Source organism: Emiliania huxleyi (genome assembly GCF_000372725.1).
Source record: "Emiliania huxleyi CCMP1516 chromosome Unknown EMIHUscaffold_149, whole genome shotgun sequence".
In the NCBI taxonomy this organism is placed as follows: Eukaryota; Haptophyta; order Isochrysidales; family Noelaerhabdaceae; genus Emiliania; species Emiliania huxleyi.
This window is the reverse complement of record NW_005201102.1, coordinates 34581-55940: the sequence shown is the minus strand read 5'-3', so window position 1 is coordinate 55940 and position 21360 is coordinate 34581. Positions and strand designations below refer to the sequence as shown.

The following is a 21360-nucleotide window of genomic DNA, read 5'->3' as shown; positions in this document are numbered from 1 at the left end:
ATGTGACGTGGACGTGTCGGGACGCGTGCGCTTGCAGTGGGAGCGGCGCTGGTGCGCCGTGCCGTTGGGCGTCGCGAGCGGCGCCGTGCTCGCATTCTCCTTCAGAGAGGCGGGGCTCGCGCCTATGGACGCGTCTCGAGCGTCTTGGTCATGCGAAGGCCGTCTTGTCTTCCTCAGAGAGGGCATGTCTCGCGCCCAAGGGGCTGCTGACAACGCCGCCGCCGTCGAGGAGGCTGGTGGCGGTGGCGGTGGCGGCGGCGGCGGCGGCGGAGGCAGTGGCGCCATGGCCAGCTGTGAGTTGCAAGTCGCGCACCCACCGCTCGAGGTCGGGGTCGAGTCCGGCAGCGGGCGAACGCGACGCTCGCGGCTGCTTGACACGCGAGTGCGGCGGCCGCGCCGCTGCCGTGCGCAGAGGTGTGCCACCGTGCACGCCGCTCGCGGCATCGGCGGCCGCGAGGCGCGCGAGCACCGCATCGAGTTGGCGCGCCTATGGGCCGTCAAGATCTCAGTCGGATCTCGCCCACACCTTGCGAGTGCCGCGTAGAGCTGGCGCGCCGCCTCGTGCCCATGCCCATTGCCAATCAGCCCGCGATCAGAAGCGTAGCTTCCGCCAGAGGCGTGGGCCGTATGAGGCCGCGCGGGTGCAGGCGGTTGCGCCGCCGGGGCGCCCCACGCTTGGTTGGACAAGTCGCAGAAGGCCACCGGCGCGCGAAAGGACGCGGCGGCAGCCGAGTCGGGTGAGAGGGACGAATTGGCGAGGCTCGACGGAGGCTCCGCCGGGGCGGGCACGCCCCCCCAGCTGGGCGGCCAAGCGCGCGAAGGGAGCTCGTCGCTGACCTCCCGCTCGCGCAGCGGCTCCGGCTCGTGCCTCTCGCCGCCGCGCTCGCCCCTTTCTCCCTCGCCCCTCTCGCCCTCGCCCCTCGGCTTGACGGGGGTCGGGTGGTACTGCCGCGGAGAGGAGTCCGGAGTCCTTTCGCCGAACCCCCGCCGGGGCGCCTCATCGGTGCAGGGTGTCCACGCTTCGAAGTGGTGCGCCCTTGGCTCGGCCGCAGCGTGCTGCAAAGACGAGGCATGCTGCTCGTCGCCGTCGGTGGCGCGCGAGGCGAGGCGCGTGTTGGCGTGGGTGAGCTTGTGCGTGAGGAATTCAACCTGTGGAAGTCGCATCAGGGGTCGCATCTTCGGCTCTTTTGGGTGCCCTTGGTGAGCTCAGGTTATCTCTCGAGGGTGATGCGTGAGAGCCGGCACCTGCTGCTTGAGCTCGAGCACCTCCGCCTTGAGCTTCGCGATGAGCTGCTGCTGCGGGTCGAGCTTGACCACGGGCCGGTTGCGGATCGCTCCTATGAGATGCACACGACGCGCATGGGGTCGCCCTATTTCGCGCTCTCGACCACCGGCCGGCTGTGGCTCGCGCCGGCCGAGCACGCGTAGTGCAGCGTTCTGACAGTCTCGTCGAGGTACGCGGCGAGCGGTGAGACGGTGGCGATCATGAGGGTGTGCGCGCTGCCGCCGAGCGAGTCGGCGAGCAGCTTGGTGAGGACAGAGTCGCGGTACGGCACGTGCGGCGGGCCACGGCCCGGGCCGAGCGAGAGCGACTTGATGACCTGGGCGAGCGCGAAGAGCGAGCGGTTGATGGCGCCCGCCTCCTTGAGGCCGCCGCCGCTCGACTGCGACGCGCGGACGTTCTCCGAGCCGGCGAGGTCGAGGAGCGAGAGGCGGCCGTACCGGCCGGGCGGCGCCTCGGCCGAGTCGGCCACGTCGAGGTAGACGGAGAGCACCGCGTGCGAGCGGGACGAGTGCTGGTTGAGCAGGTGGTGGCGCGAGTGGCGGTGGGCGAGCCCCTGCGAGGGCGGCGGCAAAATCCACCATCAGGCAGTGATGTGGTCCAGAGATGGGGCGCCTCGTGAGTGTCTGGAGAGCCGTCTAGCAGGTGTCTTGGACATGTCGAGCGCAGGTGTTGGAAGTGTCTGGGAGCACATCTCTCGGCAAGCAGTCACCTGTGAGATGACATACTCGAGGTCGTGCAGCCCGCGGCACTCAGCAGATCTGACGACGGCAGAGGGAAGAGGGGCATCAGAGAAGTGCAATAGGGGGGAAGGCGAGAGAGCCCAGGGCGCGCCTTCCAGCCCGGCCTGGTGCCGATATTGTCGGAGAACCACTCGATGACGCCGTCCTCCGCCACCACGCCATTCGGCCCCGAGGTGCTGCAGTAATTCACGCCGTTGACGGTGAGGTAGTCCCAGCGGCAGCTGCTGTCCGCCTCTACATCAAAGGCGACCGTCTCGAGCCCGACCGGCGGCACGCCAATGATGCTGCACTCCTCGTCGTTGCCGTAGCTGTTCGGGTAGTTTGGCGACGTGGCGCACGAGCCTCCGTCGGTGAGCGAGCATGGGCCGGTGAGCTGGAGCGGTGCCCGTGGCGGCTGGGGAGGCAACGGTGGCGTCTGCGGGGGCGACGGCGATGAAGGCGATGTTGGCGGCGAAGGCGGTGTAGGCGGTGGCGAAGGGGGTAGCGGGGGCGGGGGCGAACACTCGACCAACCAACTGGTCTCCCCACTTGGCGAGCTGTAGAGCGTCGTGCCCGCACGGCCCGTGTAGCGCGAGTTGTATGGCTCGTACGTGATGCCGTTACAGCCGTCCTGCGCACCCACGAAAACGGCTGCTTCATCCCAAGTCACCGCGGTCACCATCGGGGAGCAATAACCGTTGAGGTACATGTCCCCGTGGGGCCCGGTGAGCGGGCAGCCGGGTGGCAGCTGCGGCGGTGACGGCGGCGACGAAGGTGGTGGCGGTAGCTGCGGCGGTGATGGCGGTGGGGAGGGCGGCGCAAACGGCACCACAAAGGACTTCCTCTCCTCAGGCCCAGAGGTAACGGTGAAGCCCTCCTGCCCGAGGCCTGACCAGTTAGCGCCGTTCCAGCCGTCGCCGTATGAATCGTACATGTGGAGCTCGCACTCGACGCCGGGCGAGAGGGAGACGCCGTACTCGGTCTGGAAGTCTGGGCAGAGCCCACACTGGTCTGAGCCGGTGTAGGGCGCCGACGAGAGGACGACTTCGCCGCCGCACCGGAAGTCCCAGCTCACCTCGCTAGGCCACGATCCCGGCGTCGTGGTGACGGTGTAGTATGCGAGCGGGTGCGAGGGCGGAGACGGAGGCAGCAGCGCCGACGACGGCTCTTGGCAGTTAGGGCAAGGTTCGGGAGACGGCGACGGCGACGGCTCGGGATTGCAGTAGAACCAGGCGACGCCATTATTGTCCAGTGCCACGCTTGGCACGTCCCCTTCGCCCCTGTCAGTCGACTCGTAGGAGTAGCTCATGTAGCTGTGGTCGACGGCGGGAGTGGAGGAATCGCAGGGGTAGCGCTCCGCCACGCACCACGGCCGCTCGTCGGGGTTCTCACAGGACACGTCCGGGCAGCCGTACTGTGTGCCTCCACAGCTAGGGTCGGACCAAACGCTAGCGCACGCACAGAACCGTGGCGGCTGGGGTGACAGCGGCGGTGAAGGCAGCATTGGTGGCGGCGAAGGCGGTGGAGTTGGTGCCATTTGAGGCGGGTACGGCGACGGCGATGCGACGGAGCAATCAATGCCACCAGAACCAATGCACTCTTCAGCGCTCGGTGGTCCTGCAGATCCGGTAGGATCGTAGGGATAGCATCCCGATGGGGCACCGACGCACGCAACGCACCTGCACGCGACGCATTCGCCACATGCACTCTGATTGGCCACCCCGCCCCCACACACGCAGCACTTATCGTTGGCCGTGCCCTCGCCGTTGTAATCAGCGTTGCCATAGGCGTCGCACCAGCCGGCATTTGAGTAAGCGGCACACCCGTTGGAGCCGTCGAACCAAGTATCCCCAGATGATGCACCCGGGAGATCCGTGCATGTTGGCGATGGCGTGCTGCCATGCACCCTGCCGACGAGCAGCGCGGCGGTGGCCAAGCGGACTTGTGTGACGGATGCTTCGAGCGAGGCGACTCGCGAACGCCCGAGCAGCAAGGATCCCGCGCAGACGAGGCCCGTCTCGACCAAGCCGAGGCCCGTCTCGACCAGCTTTCGGAGCTGCCCAGCACCGCCGGCGGTCCACGACTCGGGCACGTTCACGGGCATGATCTCGGCCAGCTTGGTCGGGTGGTGCCCCTTCGCCACCTCGGTCGTTGGCGCCTCGGGTTCGAACACTGGGTGCCCGTCCGCCGTGGCGGGTTGGCAGGTGCCCACCTGGGCGGCACGGGAGCAGCGCTCAGACAGGAGAGGCTCAGACAGCAGACGGGCGGGCGGCGCGGGAGATGGGGAGGGCCAGAGAGGCGAAGGTTTGAGTGCGTGATGCAGCAGCGTGGCGGGTGCAGTGCGGGTCGAGCACCTGACTCGCCCGCTCCAGCTCTCCCCTTTCGACCTCGAGCAGCGAGGAGTCGGTGAAGTGGAAGGAGGCGGGCCGCCAGTCGGCAAAGTCACAGAAGAGATCAGTCGACTCGGCTGTCTTCGATTCGGCGACCTGGGTGGAGCGGACCTCCGTGGGCCACGCTGAGTTTCTCGGCGAGGAGCCGAGGGACTGGTCGATGGCCCCTTCACTCTGGAGGAGCAGGCAGTGCCGCTTTGCTCCGCCCGCACGCCCGCCGAGCGCCGCCTTGGTCCTTGACGCATCGAGCGGGCCGAGGACGCCGATGGTCGACGCCTCAAGGGTCTTGCGAGGGATGCTCGCCGTAGCCGGCGGCGCCTCGTGCTTCACAAATTCCTGCTCTGGGACTCGAGAAGTGGTTGCCAATCTCTCGATCGCCCGCCACTCGCCGCCGGCGCGCACGCAAGAGACAAGAGGAAGAGAGAGGTCGACGAAGGCTATCGGGCACGAGATGCTCGACCGGTGTGCAGCACCAGAGACGAGGACGACGATTGCCAAGGTCATTCAGGAAGAGACGCTCTCAAAGCGCCTCGTCGGGCCGTCACAGGATGGCGTGCCACATCCGTCCGCTGGGTTTTCTCTTGCACGTAAATTTGCTTTGATGGTGACGGCGGCGCTAATCAAAGCGAAAAAGCGAGCTGGTAAACAGCGTGTCAAGTTACAGACAGCGTATCAAGTTTTGATAGATTAAAACAAAAACACAACAGCACTCAAGGAAAGCGAAAAGAAAGTCGGACTGGACACTGGCGCGGTATGGGTGGACGCTGGACTCCGCAACTTCACAACTCCACTGTCAATAAAAGAAACCGCGGTGACGGCCTGGCGGGGCCATCCCCGAGCACGGACAGCGAAGAAGCCCACGACGCCGCGCACGCCCCGTCCCTACCATGTGTGCGGCCTACACGTGCCGCACCTCGCCCGACTGGCGTGGCTCGCATCTCGTCGCGAGCTGCCACATCCCAGCTGGCGCGGTGCTGCTGACCGAGGCGCCAGCCGCCACGACGTGTGGAGATGACGAGTCGGAGTCGGTCGAGGCCGCCCTGGCTAAAGCGCTGCTGGAGAGCGGCCGCGGCTCAGACTGGGCAGCGCGCTTCGCAGCGCCGCAGCAGCGCGGTGGAGCGACCGAGCACGCCGCAGCAGCGCCGCCGATCAGCGACGAGGCGTTGCGACGGCTCTGCGCCAGCGGCGTCGACGAGGTGGCAGCGCTGGCGGTGTACGATGCCGTGCGACACAACGCCTTTGGCCTCGAGACGCCCCTCCTCGGCGTCGAGCACGGCGCGGCCTTCTACGAGACGGCGGCGAAGCTCAACCACAGCTGCGACCCAAACTGCCTGTCCACCCGGCTCGGAGGCAACTTTGCGCTGTTTGCGGTTGCCGCCATCGAGGAGGGGAGCGAGCTCTTTCACTCGTACCTGCCTCCCCGCCTGCTGGTTCTGCCGCGGCGCGCTCGCCGGGCCCACCTCCACTTTCCGTGCCGCTGCAGCCGCTGCGAGGCGGAGCCCGAGGAGCCGCCGTCACCGCTCGCGCAGCTAGGCTGGCCAGCCGCGCACGCCGCCACGGCGGAGGGGCACTTGGTCGGCCGGTTCAGCCTCCTGTGCGCCGGGGGTGCGCCGCGGGAGGTTGTGGCTGCGGGCGCCGGCCTCCTTTCCAACGCGCCGCTCGTGAGCACGCTGCGGCAGCGGCCGCTGGCGGCGCTGCAGGTCTGCTTGCCGCTGCTCGCGAGCAGCTGGCAGGCGCGTGCGATGGGTGGTGCCGACGCCGCCGCCGACGACGAGGGAGGCTGGTGCGTCTCTCTCGCCTCCGACCTCGCCGCTGCCGCAGTCGAAGCGCTCGCCGCCGCCGCCGCCGCCGCCGCCACGCCCGCCGCACCGCTCGCACTTCTCCGCTCCAACGCCGCCATCGGCCGCTTCCTCCTGTCGCAGCGGCCGCGGCGAGAGACGGCGCCCGCGCTGCGCGACAGAGTGGTTCCGCCGCGTGCCGTTGCGCGTCATTTGGGATGGACGACTCCTCGCTAGGTGCCTGCGCTGCTCGACAGCCTCGCCTCGCTCGCCTCTGTCTCGGCGCTGCCGCTCGGCGCGTGGCTGAGGGACGACGCGGCCTTCCTCGGTGGCGGCGATGCGGCGCGCGCGCTGTGCGCGGCGGCAGAGGCGGTCGCCACCGAGGCGGCCGAGGCGGCGGCGGAGGCGGGCGGTCCGTTGCGTTCGTCGGAGCTGCTCCGCCGCCCTCGGATCGCCGCCCTCGGGCTGCTGCGCGAGCCTTGCGCTTGGGCGGGGTGTGCTGGGAGAAGGCTGGGCGGCTTTGGCGGCGGCGGGCGCGACGCGGCGCCTCCAGCTTGCCTCCGCTGCTCCCGGTGCAAGGGCGTGCTCTACTGCAGCGCTGTGTGCCAGCGGGCGGACTGGCCGTCGCACCGCAACCATTGCACGCCGGTCGCCGCGGTTTCTGGCAGCGACGCTGCCGCCGCCGGCATCAGCCGCTTGTCAGTCGCCGGTGGGGGCGGGCGGCGTGCGGAGCTGGCCGCTGCGAGCGGCGGCGGCGGCGACGGCGGCGACGACGACGACGAGGACGAGGACGAGGAGGAGGTGCCCATCCGGCGGGTGGCCGACACGCAGGAGAGCGAGGACGACGGTGGCGAGGACGACGAGGTGGACGTCCCAATCCGGAGGGTGGGGGCGGGAGGTGGCGCGGACACAGAGACGTTAGAGCAGTCGTGGGAGCGGATGCAGGCTTCGGTCGCGTCAGGCCGAGCGCAACGTCTCGACGTCCAGTACGAAGTGCTTCAACGCTAGCCCTGGTACCTCTACCTGGGAGTGGTGTGAAGAATAAATACGGTAGGCGCGAAAGACCTCAGAATCGCAAAGTCGCCCAGGAACCGGTCCGCCGCGCCAGCCCCGTGCCCAAAAAAAACGGTTGAGTTTTCAAAGGCAAAAACGCCGGCGTACGCCCTCCCCTCACACTGACACTTCTCCCCTATTCCCAACTTTAGGTTGCGCACGTCTCCCAGCGAGCTAGGATCTCCGCTTTTTCTCCCCTAGTCTGTAGTCATCCGCCCGCGCCGCGCGCCTCAGTGCACTATGGGGGCGTCTAGTGCAGCCACTGACAGATTTCCTTTAGCGCCGTTTAGCGGATTACGGATTACACATGGACGCCGGCCCCTGGTAAAAAAGCAGCGAAAAATGCATCGGCTACACACCTATACTTCGGCTGCCTCACCCGCGCCGAGTTCCGTGACGCGCAACTTGCAACCGACCAAATGGTGGTCGCTTTCGAACAGCATGCAGGGACGGGAGCCGCAATCGGAGAACCGCGCCAGATCCACACGCGAGATCAGGATGTGGTCGTTCATGTGCCCGTTGGACGAACGTGGGTCGATCCAGGTGGCGTAGTGCTTCTTGGGGTAGAAAGTGGCGAGCGACGCCAGCTGCAGGGGAACGACAATCGTACGAGTGACGGAGATAGCAGGCGCGTGAGGCGAGGGGCCAGGCTGGGGCGCTGAGGCACGCAACGCGCGGCCGGACCTCGTGGGTGTCCATGAAGCCCAGCAGACGACGGCCAGAAGGGCTAATGTAGTCGATGCCAAACGGGCCGACGCATCTCGTCGGCGCAGAGGGCAGAGGCGGGAAGTTGGTGGGCTGCGAGTCGAGAGTTGCCGCGAGATCTAGGGACGGTCCGGACGGCTCGGGCGGCTCGAGCTCAACGCGCGCGTCGTCGCCGTATTTCGCGACGAGTCTTGCCACGGCCGCCTCTCGCCGTTCCTGTGCACATGGGGCTGCCGTCACAGGGGTGGTTGCGGGCATGGGGCTGCCGTCACAGGGGTGGTTGCGGGCATGGGGCTGCCGTCACAGGGGTGGTTGCGGGCAAGGGCTGCGAGCGCGCGCTGTCAGAGGAGTGACCTACGCTACGCTACACAGCCTTCAAGAGCATCTTCTCCCCGGCGCCTCTCGGCCACATCTCGGCCATATCTCGGCTGCATTTCGCCTCTCGCGCGGCCGCTTCCCGCTCCTGCGTGGAGCTGGTGCCGACGGCGGCGTTCGCCGAGGCGCCGAGCACCAGCACATCTCCCGGCTGCTTGCGAGAGATGGCCGTGGCGAGCGCGGCGTAGAACGCGTCCCACTCCTCGGTGTGGGGGTCCTTGGAGGAGGGCGCCTGCGCCGAGACGAGGAAGACACCGAGACGCGAGCCGGTCAAGGAGTCCACCACGGCGAGCCGCAGAGCCAGCACTCTCGCGCCAAGGTCGTGATGCCGTTCTTCGCCGGCGGTGAGCCACGCCTCGTGCGCCGAGGGGCTAAGCACAACGGCCACGCCCTGCTGATTGAAGATCATCCTCTGGTCTCGCTTCTGGCGAGCTGCGGCGCGCCTCGCCTTGCGTTGCTCCTTCCGCTCTGCTTCACTCTCCGGCGAGAGCGCCCCTGCCGTGGCAGCCTCTTCGTCCGATCGCGGCAGTGCCGCAGGCTCTTCCTCCTGCCGCGGCGCTTCTGCTGCCGTGCCGATGATCCACGACCCGTCCGGGAAGCGCTCAACGTGGAAAGGCCTCGTGCCCTGCAAGCACGTTGCGAAGCCGCGCCGCGCGTGCAGCAGCGCCACTGCTCCAGCCAGCTCGAAGTCTTTCGAGAGGCCTTGTTTAGCGCGTGCGGTGTGTGGGCATTCGCCAAAGCCCTTGGAGCAGTGCTGCGAGAAGAACGAACGAACCTCAAGGCGCAGGGATCGACTGTCCGTGTCGGCGCTTGGGCGCAACGCTCTATTCAGCAGAGCCGGAGCCACTCTGGCTGCTGGACGCGTGTCGAGCCACGCCGACGGCGGCGGCGGCAGTGATTTGTCTTCTGGGGCGCGCAAGGCGCTGGCGTAGTGCATGTGTTGTTCGCGTTTGCCTCGACCCGCCTGGCGCGGCGCCGTGGGGCAGGCGGCGATAGACGGCTGCACGCCTCCCCACGCCTCCGCTGCCGTCCAGAGCTGCCCCAGGCGTGCCTCCGAGCCACACGGGTCGGCTGGCGGCATGATATCGCATTCTTTTCTGACTCCTTCGATGTGAAAACAAACGCAAGGCGGACACAAGCACATCGCTCTCTCCGTCCCACACACATCCCGCACACCCGCCGCACACCCGCCGCCCCCGCGCGCGCCCCACCCCGGCCGGGAGAGAGGGGAGTGACAGTTTGGGATGGCAACAGAACGAGTATCTTACTTACTTATGTTGAGTCCTGGCTCAACAACGCAGAGAGAAATGAAAGCCGTCCGGCTCACAAGTCCGGCTCACGCGCCCCGACTGACCGATCAACCGCACTGATCACTTCCGCCCCCTTGCTCCCAACCCATCCACCTCGCCTCGGGCCGCGCCGCGCGATCTCGGGCGATCTCGCGCAATCTCGGGCGATCTCGGGGCCGCGCCGCGCTATCTCGGGCGATCTCGGAGCGTCGCTCGCGCGGCGGCACACCTGCTCAAAAAAGGAAGGAGGTTGGAGGCAGGAGGTCACGCCCCATCCAGAGCGCCGTCGTCGCCGGGTTTTTGGCCCCAGAGCCAGAACGACGCGCTCTTCTCCGTGACGACGCCGATGTGCGGCAGCTTCTCGCGGCCCTCGACAAAGATGATGTCCTTGTGCTCCTTCTCCTCCGCCTTGAGCTCGTCCCACTCGGGCGGAGGCCGCTGCGTGTTGTTGAAAAAGGTGGTGCCCAGCACAAACCGCACGTCCACGTTGGCTGCGTGCTGGAAGTGGCCGGCCCACTTGCGCTGCTGGGCGCGCATTGAAGGCTTGACGGGGTTGGACATGACGCCGAGAAGAACGCGAGGAGGTGGGTCGGGACCCAAAAGAAAATAGCTTTCCGGCTCAAAAAGGGACGCACGAGGCAAATCTGATGTTGGAGTGTGTTCCAATAGGAGCGAGGCCTCTCCCGTTGGGGGACCGAGTGAATAGGAAACGAGTTTTTCCCATTGTGTCCCCTTCGCGTGCGAGCGTGACACTGCACTTGGCGCCGAGCGCCCGCGGCTCAGACCTTGTGCAAGCCGACCCTCGGTGGGCACGCCGGTCCGGACCGATGGCGCTCGGTGTGGAGCAAGCAAGACCCCCCCCGCCCCCCCATTGGCGCGCGCCCGACCTTTGAACGGCCGCCAGGAGCACCAAGAGGACTCCTCATGGCTGTGCCCAAGTGGGCTTCGACCGGCCTCGGCTGGGGGGGCGGGTTGTCCCGGGTTGTCCCGGTTGCGGACGCCTTCTGCAGCCCCCTGGGATGGGGACAGCACCCCAAAACTGCCCCTCGGCGGCATACAGCACTGCCAGCCAGCCTCTTCCTCCTCCTCAAGGGCTGTACTATAGGCCATATTGCGCCGCCTCCTACTGGCAGCCGGGCGGGCGCGCGCCGCGCGCGCCTCGGCGCGCGCACAGCTCGCAAAGCTCGAACGAGTACTGCCGCCTGGCCGCCTCTCAAGGCTGCCGGGCGGCAGTACTCGCCTCGCAAGGCGCGCACCGGCTGCTCTGGCTGCTGCGCCGGCGGCCGCTGCGCTGGCCGCTGCTGCGCTGGCCGGCGAGCGGTACGACCGCCGGCGGCCGCTGCACCCGCGCCTTCCCTCGCGGGCGCCGTCGCGCCGCGCGCGCCCAAGTCTGCTGGTACACGGCACGCGTCGTCACACAGCCGCGGAGAACAGGCGGTGCAGCGCGCGAAGCGCGCGCGATCTCGTACTGTTAAGGCTGGATCCGGCCATTCCAAGGGTATACCTTTGAGAATACCCCGCGTCACACCCTCCTAGTCACACTCTCAATTTCTCGACTCGCCAACACGAAGTGCTGCGATCGGGGTGCGCCCATTTCTTTTTTCCTTTCTTTTTTTGGGCCCTGTGGGCACCCTAACTATTTGTCTCTGAGGACTGTGTGCTCACACACATGCCCGCACAACGAAGAACTCACATCGACACCTCGCAACCGGCCAACCTCTACGTGTTAGGTTAGGTAGAAAGGTGAAGAACAGTCTGGCTCGGACTGGACACCAACTCGGTAAGGGCCTCTCTGCTAAATTGACTGCTTCTCTCCGGAGAGAGGACAGCGCCGAAGCCGAACAAAGTGTACAGTGGGCATCGAGAGTGCTCGGTTCAACCGACCGACCCGAGACCCGGGCCGGGCAAGGGAGAGAATCAACCGGGGCCTAGAGCTGCCCGCAGATTTGTGTGGCAACAGAGTGCAATCGCCGCGGCGCTCGAGGGGAGGGGGGGCGGGGGGAGGAGCCAGCGCCGCCTCCAAGGAATCCAGAGCCGGAGCTCCAGCGCGCTCGCCTGACGCCTCGCTCCTACGTGCTGCTGCTGGCCAGGGCAACCTCCCGGAGAGCCCCCAGCTCCGCCGTGAGCGTAACCATCTCCTCCTGGCTCGACAGCGAAGACGGGATCGTATCGATCGACGAGGGGGGCGAAGCTACGATTCACTGCCCTGGTTGCTGGCCATGATGCCGCCCGAGCACACTCCGAGCTGGTGCGAGCGCCGCCGGCGCCGCTCCGCCACGGCGAGCGGCGCTCCGCTGTTGTCGTTGGGCGGCGGCGGCTCCTCCTTGAGGACCGGATTGCCGAGCGGGCACTCGAGCCACTCGCGGTCGGAGGGGGAGAGGGTCGACTCGAGCGAAGCCACCTGCGACTCGAGGTGCAGCGCACGCGGGCGGCTGGCGATGTCCTCGGCCCAGCAGCTCTCGACGAGGTCGCGAAGCAGCGTGGGCGTGCCAGCGGGGAGGCGGGGCCGCTTTCCCTGCAGGCCGATAGAGACGGCGGCCTGCAGCGCCGAGCGGTCGGAGAAGGGGACGGTGTGTGTGATGAGCTCGAAGAGGATCATGGCGTACGAAAAGACGTCCGCGCTCTTGGAGTAGGCCTCGTGCATCACGATCTCGGGCGCCATCCAGCGGTAGCTGCCTGCAGGTGCAGGATCGGGGACGGGGGGGTGGATGTGCGTACCGTTGCGGGAAGCGCCCTCTCGCCGTCCACCGCGCGCGCCTGTCTCTGGCGTGAGCACCTCGCGCCCCAAGCAGTGAGTGCGGGTCAAGCCTGTCGGCTGCACGTCGGCGGCGAGGCCGAAGTCGGCGATCTTGACGCCGTGCTCGCCGTGCAGCAGCACGTTTGGCGACTTGAGGTCGCGGTGCATCACTCCGTTGGCGTGCAGGAAGGTGAGGCCGGTGGCGACGCCCGAGGCGACGCGGAAGAAGAAGCGGCGCGGCGTCGGCCGCTGCAGCGCCTGCTGCAGGTCGCCGCCGTCGCAGTACTCGAGGATGACGCAGCGCGTGAGCCGCTCCTCCACCGCGCCGAGGAGCCGGACCACGTTGGGGTGGCCTGGCTGCGAAAGCCCCGCCAGCATGCCGACCTCGACGTTCCAGCTCGCGCAGGCGTCCTCTCGCCCGCTGGCAACCTTGGCCGCCACCACCTCCCCCCGCCACTCGGCGAGGTAGGTGGAGCCGCCCAAGCCGCTCCCCAGCCGGCCGCGGAAGACGAGGTCGTCGAGGGCGGCGCGAGTCACCTGCGGCTCGGAGCTCGACAGGGAGCCTCCGCACGCGCCCGTGGCGTCGCCCGCCGCCACCAGCGCGGGCGCGCGCCCGCGCTTCGCGAGCTCGGGAGCCTGGGGGCGCCCCGAGGGCGAGCACGCCCGCGCACCCTCCGAGTCGCCGAGCCGCAGCAGGAGGAGCTCCTTGATCTGGTCGCCCGAGAGCGCGTGCAGGTCCTCCTGCAGCAAGCCGTCTCCACGCACGCCCCCGAGGAGGGCCAGGGCAGCGCCCGCGACATCCTCCTGCGACAGCGCCGCGGTGCCGCCCGCACCTTGGGTGGTCGGGGTCGTCTGGCAGGCAGCTGGCGGTGACGAGGCGTGAGCCCGGCGGGGGGGCGTCGGCGAGCCCTGCCAGGAGTGCGGCGGCGAGCTGCGCGGCGAGCTGGGCGAGGAGGCGTAGTTGTGCAGCATGACCTGCAGCTGCTCGATCTTTGCGATGTGCGACGTGATGAGCCGCCACAGGCGCGGCGGGATGAGGCCCGCCTTGCGGACGGTGCACACGTCGAGCGACTCCTCGAGCTTTGCGAGCAGCGAGCGCAGCTCCGGGTCCATCTCGACGGCAGCGCCGAGGAGCTCGAGCATGCGGGGCGGGGCGAGGGCTCGCAGCTCCTCTGTCCGCGCCCGCTGCTCGCGCAAGCTGAAGAGCAGGTCGGTGGTGGCGCGCGCGGGGAGCCCCTCCAGCCCCGCTCTGGGCAGTGCGAGGGCGCCGCACAGCCAGGCCCGCATCTCGCCGAGGCAGTTCTTGAGCAGGTCGAAGCAGCGCATGGCCTGCCAGTCGGGCCTCGTCGAGGCCGACGAGGAGGCGTGGCACTCCTCGAGCGCCTGCTTGACCACCGAGTTGTACTCGCCGAAGGCCCTGTAGAAGGCCTCCGCCGCAGAGCGCGACGCCCGCTCGAGCGCGGCGAGGGCGGCTTCCGTGGGCTGACCTCCCTCGGAGGCGGAGGCGTCGAGCTGGGCGAGGCCGAGGGCGAGCTCGTTTTTCACGCTGACGAGCATCTCGTCGCAGCGGCGGCGCACGGCGTTGACCTCAGCAAATGTGCCCGGAGGGAAAGTCGAGCTGTGGGCGTTGACGGCCGAGCGTGCTTGAGACACGGCCTTTGCATACTTTTGGTGCTGCCCCGCGCTCGAGAGATTTATGCACGTGCTACCGCGCTCATGCTGGAGAAATGTGAGCACCGGCGGCTCCAAATAGGTGTTTGAAGAGCGTGCGCCAAACATCGAGAGCGCTCTCGCTCGGTGGCGGGTGGCTCCAGCGGCTCCACGCTCGCGGACAGCGCTTGGCCTGCCGCAAGAGGGGCGAGAGGTCGATTTTTGGTGGACTAGGGGCGGCCTGGCGTGCGCTGGGAGCACCTCAGTGCTTTTGAGTGTGCTCGGCCTCGAACCGAGACGAGAAGCGACAACTGTACATGAAACTCATTCGCTCGTTCCCCTCCTTCGTTCCCCGGAATGGGAATGTACAGAAACTCACAAATCATCGAACCTCACAACCCAGCCTTAAAATCGCTCCTCATCGCAAACCCTGTCAGCAGTCCTCCTCCGGGAATGTACGTAAGAGCAACATACACTGAAAATTCTTTTATTCGGCCAACTATATTCTTTACTCCAACGCGCCAGTCCCGTGCCCAGTGTTGTGCGAGGGAGTTTCGTTGGCCCCTGAATTTCTTTATTCCAACTATCGCCTTCTCCGCTTTTCGTCGCCTACGGCGTGGCTCGCCGACGTCATGCATCTCGCCGCGTCGCTGCGCCTCGCCAAGCACGACCTCCTGGACTTTTTGGACGAGTGCTGCCTCGGTGCGCTCCTTCCCGGGAGCGAGCAGGAGCGCCTCGTCGCCGAGCCTTGTCTCGGCGAGGGCGGCGCTCTCTATCCTCGGCCAATGGTGATCTACAGCCGGCCATTCGCGTCGCCAGCGTGCCGGCGGGACTCGCTCGACCGCATGGAGAATCTTCGGATCAGCCGCGCTGGCTGCCGAGAGAGACGGCTCCACTTCTCGTGCTCTTGGCGTCTCGGCGACAGGCCGAGGCGCGTGGCGCTGCTGATTGACGACGCGCAGGAGGAGTACCGCTCGCTCATGCCGCCACGCGTCCTCTCTCGCCTCTGCGATCTCGTCGCTGCGGCGCGAGCCGCCGGCGCCGTTTCTCTCTGGTCGCACCGGCGATGACTGGGAGCCTTGTCTGGACCCCGTCTGAAGCCCGCCTGCAGGCGTCGTCGTCCTCTGGTCCCGCTGGTGCCGCACCTCGCCCACCGACGCGCACTACGGCGCCCTCGACGAGTACTTTGGCCCATGGGGCGTCGCGTCGCACGACAACCCGCTCTACCTCGCATCGGACAAGGGACGCGCCATCATGCACGAGGCTTGCTCGCCCCGCTGCTCACCGCCACGCCACACGCCGCAGCGCGCGGCCTTTGGGCGCCACTCTCGCCATTGAGCGCCTTCGAGCGCCGCGCCAGCTCCTGCCGGCACTCACGGGATGTGGAGATGCGAACGGGTAGCCCTCCCAGCCCCGCTGTTTGCATGGGGACAATCCCTCGACCTGGCCTCTCCTCGCTTTTGCCTCCGCCGCCTCGCCCTCGCCTCAGCTCCCACCGCCGCCCTGGCCGCAGCTTGCTCCTCGGACCGCCGCCGAGAGGTCGCGCGTCATCGACTCGCACGCCTTCGACGCCTTCGCGGCGAGGCGGCGAGACGGGCACTTCCGAGCCGCGGGCGGGTGTCCTGTCCTGTGGGCGTGTCCGCGACGCGTGCCCGGACGTGTCCCGCAGGCGCTCCGTGCTGCGTGCAGAGCTCGACGCGCACGGCGTCGACACGCTCCTGCTGGCGGGCTGCTGGACAGAGTCGTGCGTCCTCTCCACCGCGATCCGGGCGGTGGCAGAGGACCTCAACGTGGCGGTGGCGTCCGACGCCGTCTTCACGTGCGCGGACGCCGGGCCGGCGGCGCTGCGCGTTCTCGGCGTGTACTGCTGCATGGTTCGCGCCGCAGAGATGTCGGCGTATCTGCGAGACCTTGCCTCGGCTGGGACTCTGGCGGAGGCTGACGCGACGGCAGTCGAGCGGACGGCAGCGCTGCCAGTGGCGTTGGCGCAGCCTCTGCCTCCTGCCAGCGCTGAGGCCACGTGATCTCGTCTTCTCGTGTTCCCCTCGCACTTGCCACTTGTTTTTATACTCCACCGCATCGAAATACGTACACCCTCTCACGCGACATGCACCTGGAACCACCTCTCCACTGGCGCGCGACAGACAGGACACCGCTCCATCTTTGCGGAACACCGCCTGCAAGAGCACACATGGCCACACGGCGTCGCTATGTGAGACTTCGGGTCGGTGAAGCAAATTATGCACGTCGTCTCGCCGCCCATCGTGGACTCCGGCGGCCGGCCCGTGTCGAAGCTAGCGTCTGCGAGCGAGACGAGGGCGTGGGGCGGCGGGGGCGCGCCGTGCGTGGGGGCCGGTGCTCCCGCGTCGGCCGCCGCGGCCGCCGTGGCGGACCTTGCCGGGCGAGAAGAGGGAGGGGCCTCTGCCGCAACCGCCGCCGCCTCCGCCTGCTCATCTGCGCCATCGGTCGGAGTATTCATGACCGGCTCCTCGGTCGAGACGAACCGGTCGGTCGCCTCGGCCGCGGCTCGCTCCGCCTTTTCAATCTCCCCCACGAGGGCAGGCAGGGCCGACGCGTGCGACGCCGCCGCCGCCGCCGCCGCGCGCCGCTCCTCGAGCGAGGTGCTGCTCGTGAGCGCCTGCAGCGCGCGCAGCGCGCTCGCCTCCGCAACCGCCGAGCCATGCTTTCGCATCTCGGCCGCCGCGGCAGTGGCGGCGGCCGCGGCCTCCGCCGCCCGCTCCGCCTCCGCCGCCGCCGCCGCTCGCGCTGCCGACTCCCGTGCCGCTACCACCTCTCTCTCTTCCGCCTCACGTGCCTCCGCCTCCTCCGCCGCCCTCGCCACAGCCCCACCTGCAGCTGCCCTCGCCGCCTCACTCAACAGCTCCTCCTCTGCCACCGCCGCCATCTCACCTCCTCCGGTCGGCCGCCTCGGCGGCTCCGCCGCCTTCCTCCGCCGCCGCCGCTCGCGTTTCTGACGCTCGCGCTCTGCCGCCTCTGCCGCCGCCTTCTCCCGCCGCTCACGTCTCTGACGATCGCGCTCTGCCGCCTCTGCCGCCGCCTTCTCCCGCCGCCGCTGCTGCTCACGCTCCCGCTGCTGCTCGTAGCGTGCCCTCTGGACGACGATCGGTGGCTCTTGAAACGGAGACAGCACGTGCTCAACCGTCCAGATGACCACGTCCAACACGGTGAATGCTGCGCTCTCGAACCATGTCGTAAATTGCCGCGCGCCGCCCTGCCAGTTGGCGAAAACGATGAGAAGAAGGGGGGGTGCAAGCCCCAAAAACCAGTCCCCGGTCCAATGGAAGGCGCAGAAGGATGTCACACAAACGAGCGCATCAAGCCAGCGCCAAATGACCATCACCGGAGGGGCGGCGAGAGGGGAGGCAAAAGAGGCGTGTGAGGCTTTTGATTTCTCTTAGTTTTCGCTTTTCTTTTCTCGAACATCGCTCGGGCCCACAGACATCCCGCACACCCGCCGCCCCCGCGCGCGCCCCACCCCGGCCGGGAGAAAAAGGACTTTCCCAACCCATCCACACCTCGCCGAGTCCGAGACGTGCGCCCGAGATGCGAGATACGCCCGAGATGCCGCAGCGAGCGATCTCTTTGAAAGTAGAAAGAAGAAAATTTTGTCCGATTACTGCGGCCCCGCACCAACGCGGTTTTGCTGCTGCTGATCCGTGACCGCGCCGGTGACGCCAGGCCCCCCCGCCCCTGCCTCGAGCCTCAGATCATCGGCGTGTCGGATCTGGTGCCCGCGCCTTTGCGCAGCGGGGCCAGGAGCGTGGCCGCCATCTGCTGCGACTTTGCCTGCACCGCCTTGTTGGTGACCAGCGCCGCGAGCGCCGTGATGAGGGCGCCCGCCACGCCAAAGGTGGCGAGGTAAAGGAAGGCGTGCAGCGTTTCCGCCTCCGACGGCACGAAAAGTTGGATTGTGGCGAAGATGCGAAGCAAGTCGAGCACAACGCCTGCGATGCGCGGGAGCGAGTCACGAGCGACGGGCGCGTGGGCGTGAATTGTGCAGGGTTGGGTACCCTAGACCCGGAGCGCGCGCAGCACCAGCAGACCCAAGCCTCGAACCCGAACCGAAAAAAGGCGAAACGCCGACGGCCGCGAAACACACCGGAATCCGGAAGCGGCCCTGGAACCGCCGCGAGACACCTCGTGTATATGTGCAAAGACCCCCAAAAGTAAGAAACACTCACCTGCTGGCCTCCGAGTTAAGGTAAGGTAAGGTAAGGTAAACTTCTCCACACACACGAGGTGGTGGGGCAAGGGGGGGCAACCCTCGCGTCTCCACGTCTAACGACAGGAGCCCCACGGCATTCAAAGTGCGAGGCCCGGTGCGCGTGGGTGAGCGGTGTGTGTGTGTGTGTGTGTGTGTGTGTGTGTGTGTGTGTGTGTGTGTGTGTGTGTGTGTGTGTGTGTGTGTGTGTGTGTGTGTGTGTGTGTGTGTGTGTGTGTGTGTGTGTGTGTGTGTGTGTGTGTGTGTGTGTGTGTGTGTGTGTGTGTGTGTGTGTGTGTATGTGTCACGTCACTGCATCCTCTGCCGGTTCCTCCCGTCGCCTCTTCTTTGTTCGAATGTTTTTCTCAATCCATCCTTCACGAAGCCCTCCCATGTAGCTAGCGTTCTTGGCGAATGTCTCGAAGTGGCCTCCGAGTTCATTCTTCCTCGCGGGCGCCGCCGCCCAACGCCAATCCCGCCGCACGCCCCCGCTATCCGCTAACCATCCGACAGTACATCTCCTCGCCGCATTGTACCCCTTGCGCGCGAGCACAGACGACAGCTCTGAGTACACCATCAGGCCAATACGTGCGTGGGCGTCAGCGTCCGACCGTGCCACGCCGCGTGTTACAGAAACGCACGCCACTCTCACGTAGGGGCATCGTCGGAGCACGCATCCCTACGACGCGTCGCCGTTTGCGAGTTGCTGACAGCTGGCCACGAGGCCTAATGCGCCGCCAACGATGCCTGTGAAGACCAGGAGCCACGCGACGAAGGTGTCCCACCGGCGCGCACACCGCTCGCCGGTCTCCTTGGCCCTGATCGTCGTGGCCAGCGCCGCCGACTCGAGGATGCGGCGCTCGTGCTCACCCTCCTCGACCGAGGCGGCGCTCGTGCTGCCGCCGGTGCTCGTGCCACCGCCAGCGGCCACTTCGCCTGGCGACGGCGGCTGCAGCTTGAGGAAGAAGAGGCCAGGGAGTACGAACCCGATGGCCGACAAGCCGACGGAGCCGGTGAGCGAGACCATCGTCTCCATGTCGGGCAGCAGCGTGCCGGTGAGCGCGACGGCGCCGACGATGAGCACGCGCGTGAGCGGCCAGAGGATGGGCGGGAGGCGCGGGGAGGGCGTGCCGTGGAGGACATCCTCGAGCACATGGAAGACGGGCGTCATCTGGAGCACGAAGGAGAAGGCGAGGATGATCGCGAGCGCGAGGTGTGCCACGAGCGTCAGCTCGCCCTCGAAGGACGGGCTCATGCCGTCCGTCGTGTTGTACGCAGGGAAGGCGTCCACAACGACGCGCGGCACGCCGTCGCCCCACGCAACGTAGCCAAAGACGCCGATCGCGCCGTAGAGCACGAGCGAGACGCTGTACGACGCCGAGACGACCGAAAAGTAGGGCCGCGGGTCGGCGTCCTCCATCGCCTCGTAGATGGAGAGAGCGGTGCCCATGCCTTCGAAGGCGAAGAGCGCCGGGCCGAACCACAGCCCGAGGCCCGACGGGATGGCGAGGGCGAGCGGCGCCGCCGCGGTCGCGTTGGCGCCTGCAGGGCCGCTCGGGTCGACGAGCTCCTGTGCCCCAAAGTAGCCGACGAGCACGATGACGTAGACGTAGATGATGAGCGCGGCGGCGGAGAGCCACGCGACGGACTTGAGCTGCTTGAGCATCGAGAGCATCGAGAGCAGCGCGAGGACGCAGAAGACGCTCTGGAGGTGCGGCACGTGCAGGTAGGTCTCCGTCGTGGTCGCCACATAGTCAAAGTACGACACGCTCAGGCTAAACTGGGCGAGGAGGAGGAAGAAGAGGGTGATCAGTCGTCCCGGCTCACCGAAGGCAGCCGACGAGATGATCTGCCACGAGCCGGCTCCGTGGCCGTCGGAAACGACAGTCGAGCGACGCATCGGATCGCCCTCGTTGTTGACGACTGTGCGCGCGACGTCCTTTGGCTCGCCGTCCGTCGTCGAACGGTTGCTCTGCGAGTGCCGGAGCGAGTCGCGGACGGTTGCTCTGCGAGTGACGGAAGGGCCCGACGCTCCAGCTCGACCGCCGGACTGCGAGATCTGGGAGACGCGTATCTCGGAGAGGATCGACTTGCGGCTCGAGGAGGTGAGCGCGGCGCAGCGAACGGTCATTCGGATCGCCGCCTGCGAGAGGTACGCGAGGTACACGAGGCCGACTGTCGAGAGGACGAGGCCAAATTGACTCGTCGCCCAAGGCAGCGTCAGGAGCCCGCTGCCGATCATCGTCTTCAAAAGGTTGGCGAACGCAGTGGCTTGCGTCCAGGTTGGCAGGCAGGAGGCGCTTCTGGGTGGCACTTGTTCGAGGAGGCGCTCTCGGGTGTTGGAGCCGGGCATCATGCCTTTCATGGGGAACAACAGGCGGCAGGACCGAGGCGTTTGCGAGCCAAGCGTGGCACCCCCTTCCTTGGGATCCCACCCTGTGAGCGAGGCATCATAGGGATCGGCTAGCCGATCCCTGGCGCATCCCATGCGCCTCCATTTCGATGGACAGCGCGGAAAATTGCGTCATTCCCATACTCGAAGCAGCAGATTCTGAATGAAGCATGCATACACACAAGAAATTTCTTGTTGGTTTTCTAAAATCTCTCTCTCTGCATACCGACACGGAAACTCGTCGACAATCTCGTAGCCCAGGACCTCGATGATGAGCGGCGTCCGTACTTTCAAGCCGATGCGGTCAAGTTTGAGACTACTGGCGCTGAGGAAGTCATCCCACGATGGACGTCTGCCCCCCATTGACACGGAATCGTCCATGCTGGTTGGTGGGCTCGGGCTCGAGGCGGTTTCACTTTTATAAACAGGACGGCCGCACGACGAAATCGAGCAGAGGGGATTCGAGCTGTCGCATATGGGGTCTCGAATGTGGCATAGACCTATGCGGTTCGCGGCCTCCGCGCGCGCGCGCGACCTCCTGCGGCTTTTGCTCCGTTTATTTTGAGCTGAAAGTGCAGCTTGAAGAGAGCCGGTCCTTGTAACAAATCCCCAGCGCGCGCGCGAGCTTTTCGGCTATTGCGACGGTGTATGAGTCGCCTTATGCCACCGTTGCATATCCGGATATGCAACGGTGGCATAAGGCGACTGATACACCGTCGCAAAACTGCATTCCGGGGTCGTTCGGAGATGCATCCGGTTTGGGCA

At 67.0% G+C, this 21360-nt stretch overlaps 8 protein-coding genes across 8 annotated transcripts; 2 read left to right on the top strand and 6 right to left on the bottom strand.

Annotated features, from left to right (window-relative positions):
- Positions 1 to 1370: 1370 nt before the first annotated feature.
- EMIHUDRAFT_71411 (hypothetical protein) lies at positions 1371 to 1805 on the bottom strand (the record flags this gene model as incomplete). The annotated part of the gene is made up of 1 exon (XM_005786807.1): positions 1371 to 1805. A coding segment is annotated over one exon (435 nt), but the record flags the coding sequence as incomplete, so codon positions are not given.
- A 3476-nt stretch (positions 1806 to 5281) lies between these two features.
- Positions 5282 to 7180, top strand: EMIHUDRAFT_228606 (hypothetical protein; the record flags this gene model as incomplete). Its single annotated transcript, XM_005786806.1, has 3 exons — positions 5282 to 6177; positions 6682 to 6874; positions 7004 to 7180. 3 exons carry the CDS (start codon positions 5282 to 5284, stop codon positions 7178 to 7180), a joined length of 1266 nt encoding a protein of 421 aa, XP_005786863.1.
- A 346-nt stretch (positions 7181 to 7526) lies between these two features.
- Positions 7527 to 9386, bottom strand: EMIHUDRAFT_228605 (hypothetical protein; the record flags this gene model as incomplete). The annotated part of the gene is made up of 4 exons (XM_005786805.1): positions 7527 to 7546; positions 7605 to 7812; positions 7910 to 8146; positions 8442 to 9386. The coding sequence occupies 4 exons, from the start codon at positions 9384 to 9386 to the stop codon at positions 7527 to 7529; spliced, it is 1410 nt and encodes a 469-aa protein (XP_005786862.1).
- Positions 9387 to 12004: 2618 nt separating this feature from the next.
- EMIHUDRAFT_54496 (hypothetical protein) lies at positions 12005 to 12697 on the bottom strand (the record flags this gene model as incomplete). The annotated part of the gene is made up of 2 exons (XM_005786804.1): positions 12005 to 12270; positions 12343 to 12697. Coding segments are annotated over 2 exons (621 nt in total), but the record flags the coding sequence as incomplete, so codon positions are not given.
- A 1887-nt stretch (positions 12698 to 14584) lies between these two features.
- On the top strand, positions 14585 to 16063 carry EMIHUDRAFT_441273 (hypothetical protein; the record flags this gene model as incomplete). Its single annotated transcript, XM_005786803.1, is given in 5 exon segments — positions 14585 to 15019; positions 15093 to 15244; positions 15495 to 15503; positions 15514 to 15577; positions 15651 to 16063. Coding segments are annotated over 5 exon segments (1044 nt in total), but the record flags the coding sequence as incomplete, so codon positions are not given.
- A 16-nt stretch (positions 16064 to 16079) lies between these two features.
- EMIHUDRAFT_228601 (hypothetical protein) lies at positions 16080 to 16673 on the bottom strand (the record flags this gene model as incomplete). Its single annotated transcript, XM_005786802.1, has 4 exons — positions 16080 to 16094; positions 16173 to 16275; positions 16375 to 16517; positions 16653 to 16673. The coding sequence occupies 4 exons, from the start codon at positions 16671 to 16673 to the stop codon at positions 16080 to 16082; spliced, it is 282 nt and encodes a 93-aa protein (XP_005786859.1).
- A 942-nt stretch (positions 16674 to 17615) lies between these two features.
- Positions 17616 to 18597, bottom strand: EMIHUDRAFT_228600 (hypothetical protein; the record flags this gene model as incomplete). Its single annotated transcript, XM_005786801.1, has 4 exons — positions 17616 to 17703; positions 17784 to 17946; positions 18038 to 18119; positions 18517 to 18597. 4 exons carry the CDS (start codon positions 18595 to 18597, stop codon positions 17616 to 17618), a joined length of 414 nt encoding a protein of 137 aa, XP_005786858.1.
- EMIHUDRAFT_455582 (hypothetical protein) lies at positions 18554 to 20597 on the bottom strand. The gene has a single exon (XM_005786800.1). The coding sequence runs from the start codon at positions 20566 to 20568 to the stop codon at positions 18883 to 18885; it is 1686 nt and encodes a 561-aa protein (XP_005786857.1). The 5' UTR covers positions 20569 to 20597; the 3' UTR covers positions 18554 to 18882.
- Between the last annotated feature and the right edge of the window lie 763 nt (positions 20598 to 21360).

Excerpts from the sequence above, each read along its gene's own strand:
- EMIHUDRAFT_455582 (XM_005786800.1), bottom strand. The coding sequence starts at position 20,568 with ATGAAAGGCATGATGCCCGGCTCCAACACCCGAGAGCGCCTCCTCGAA.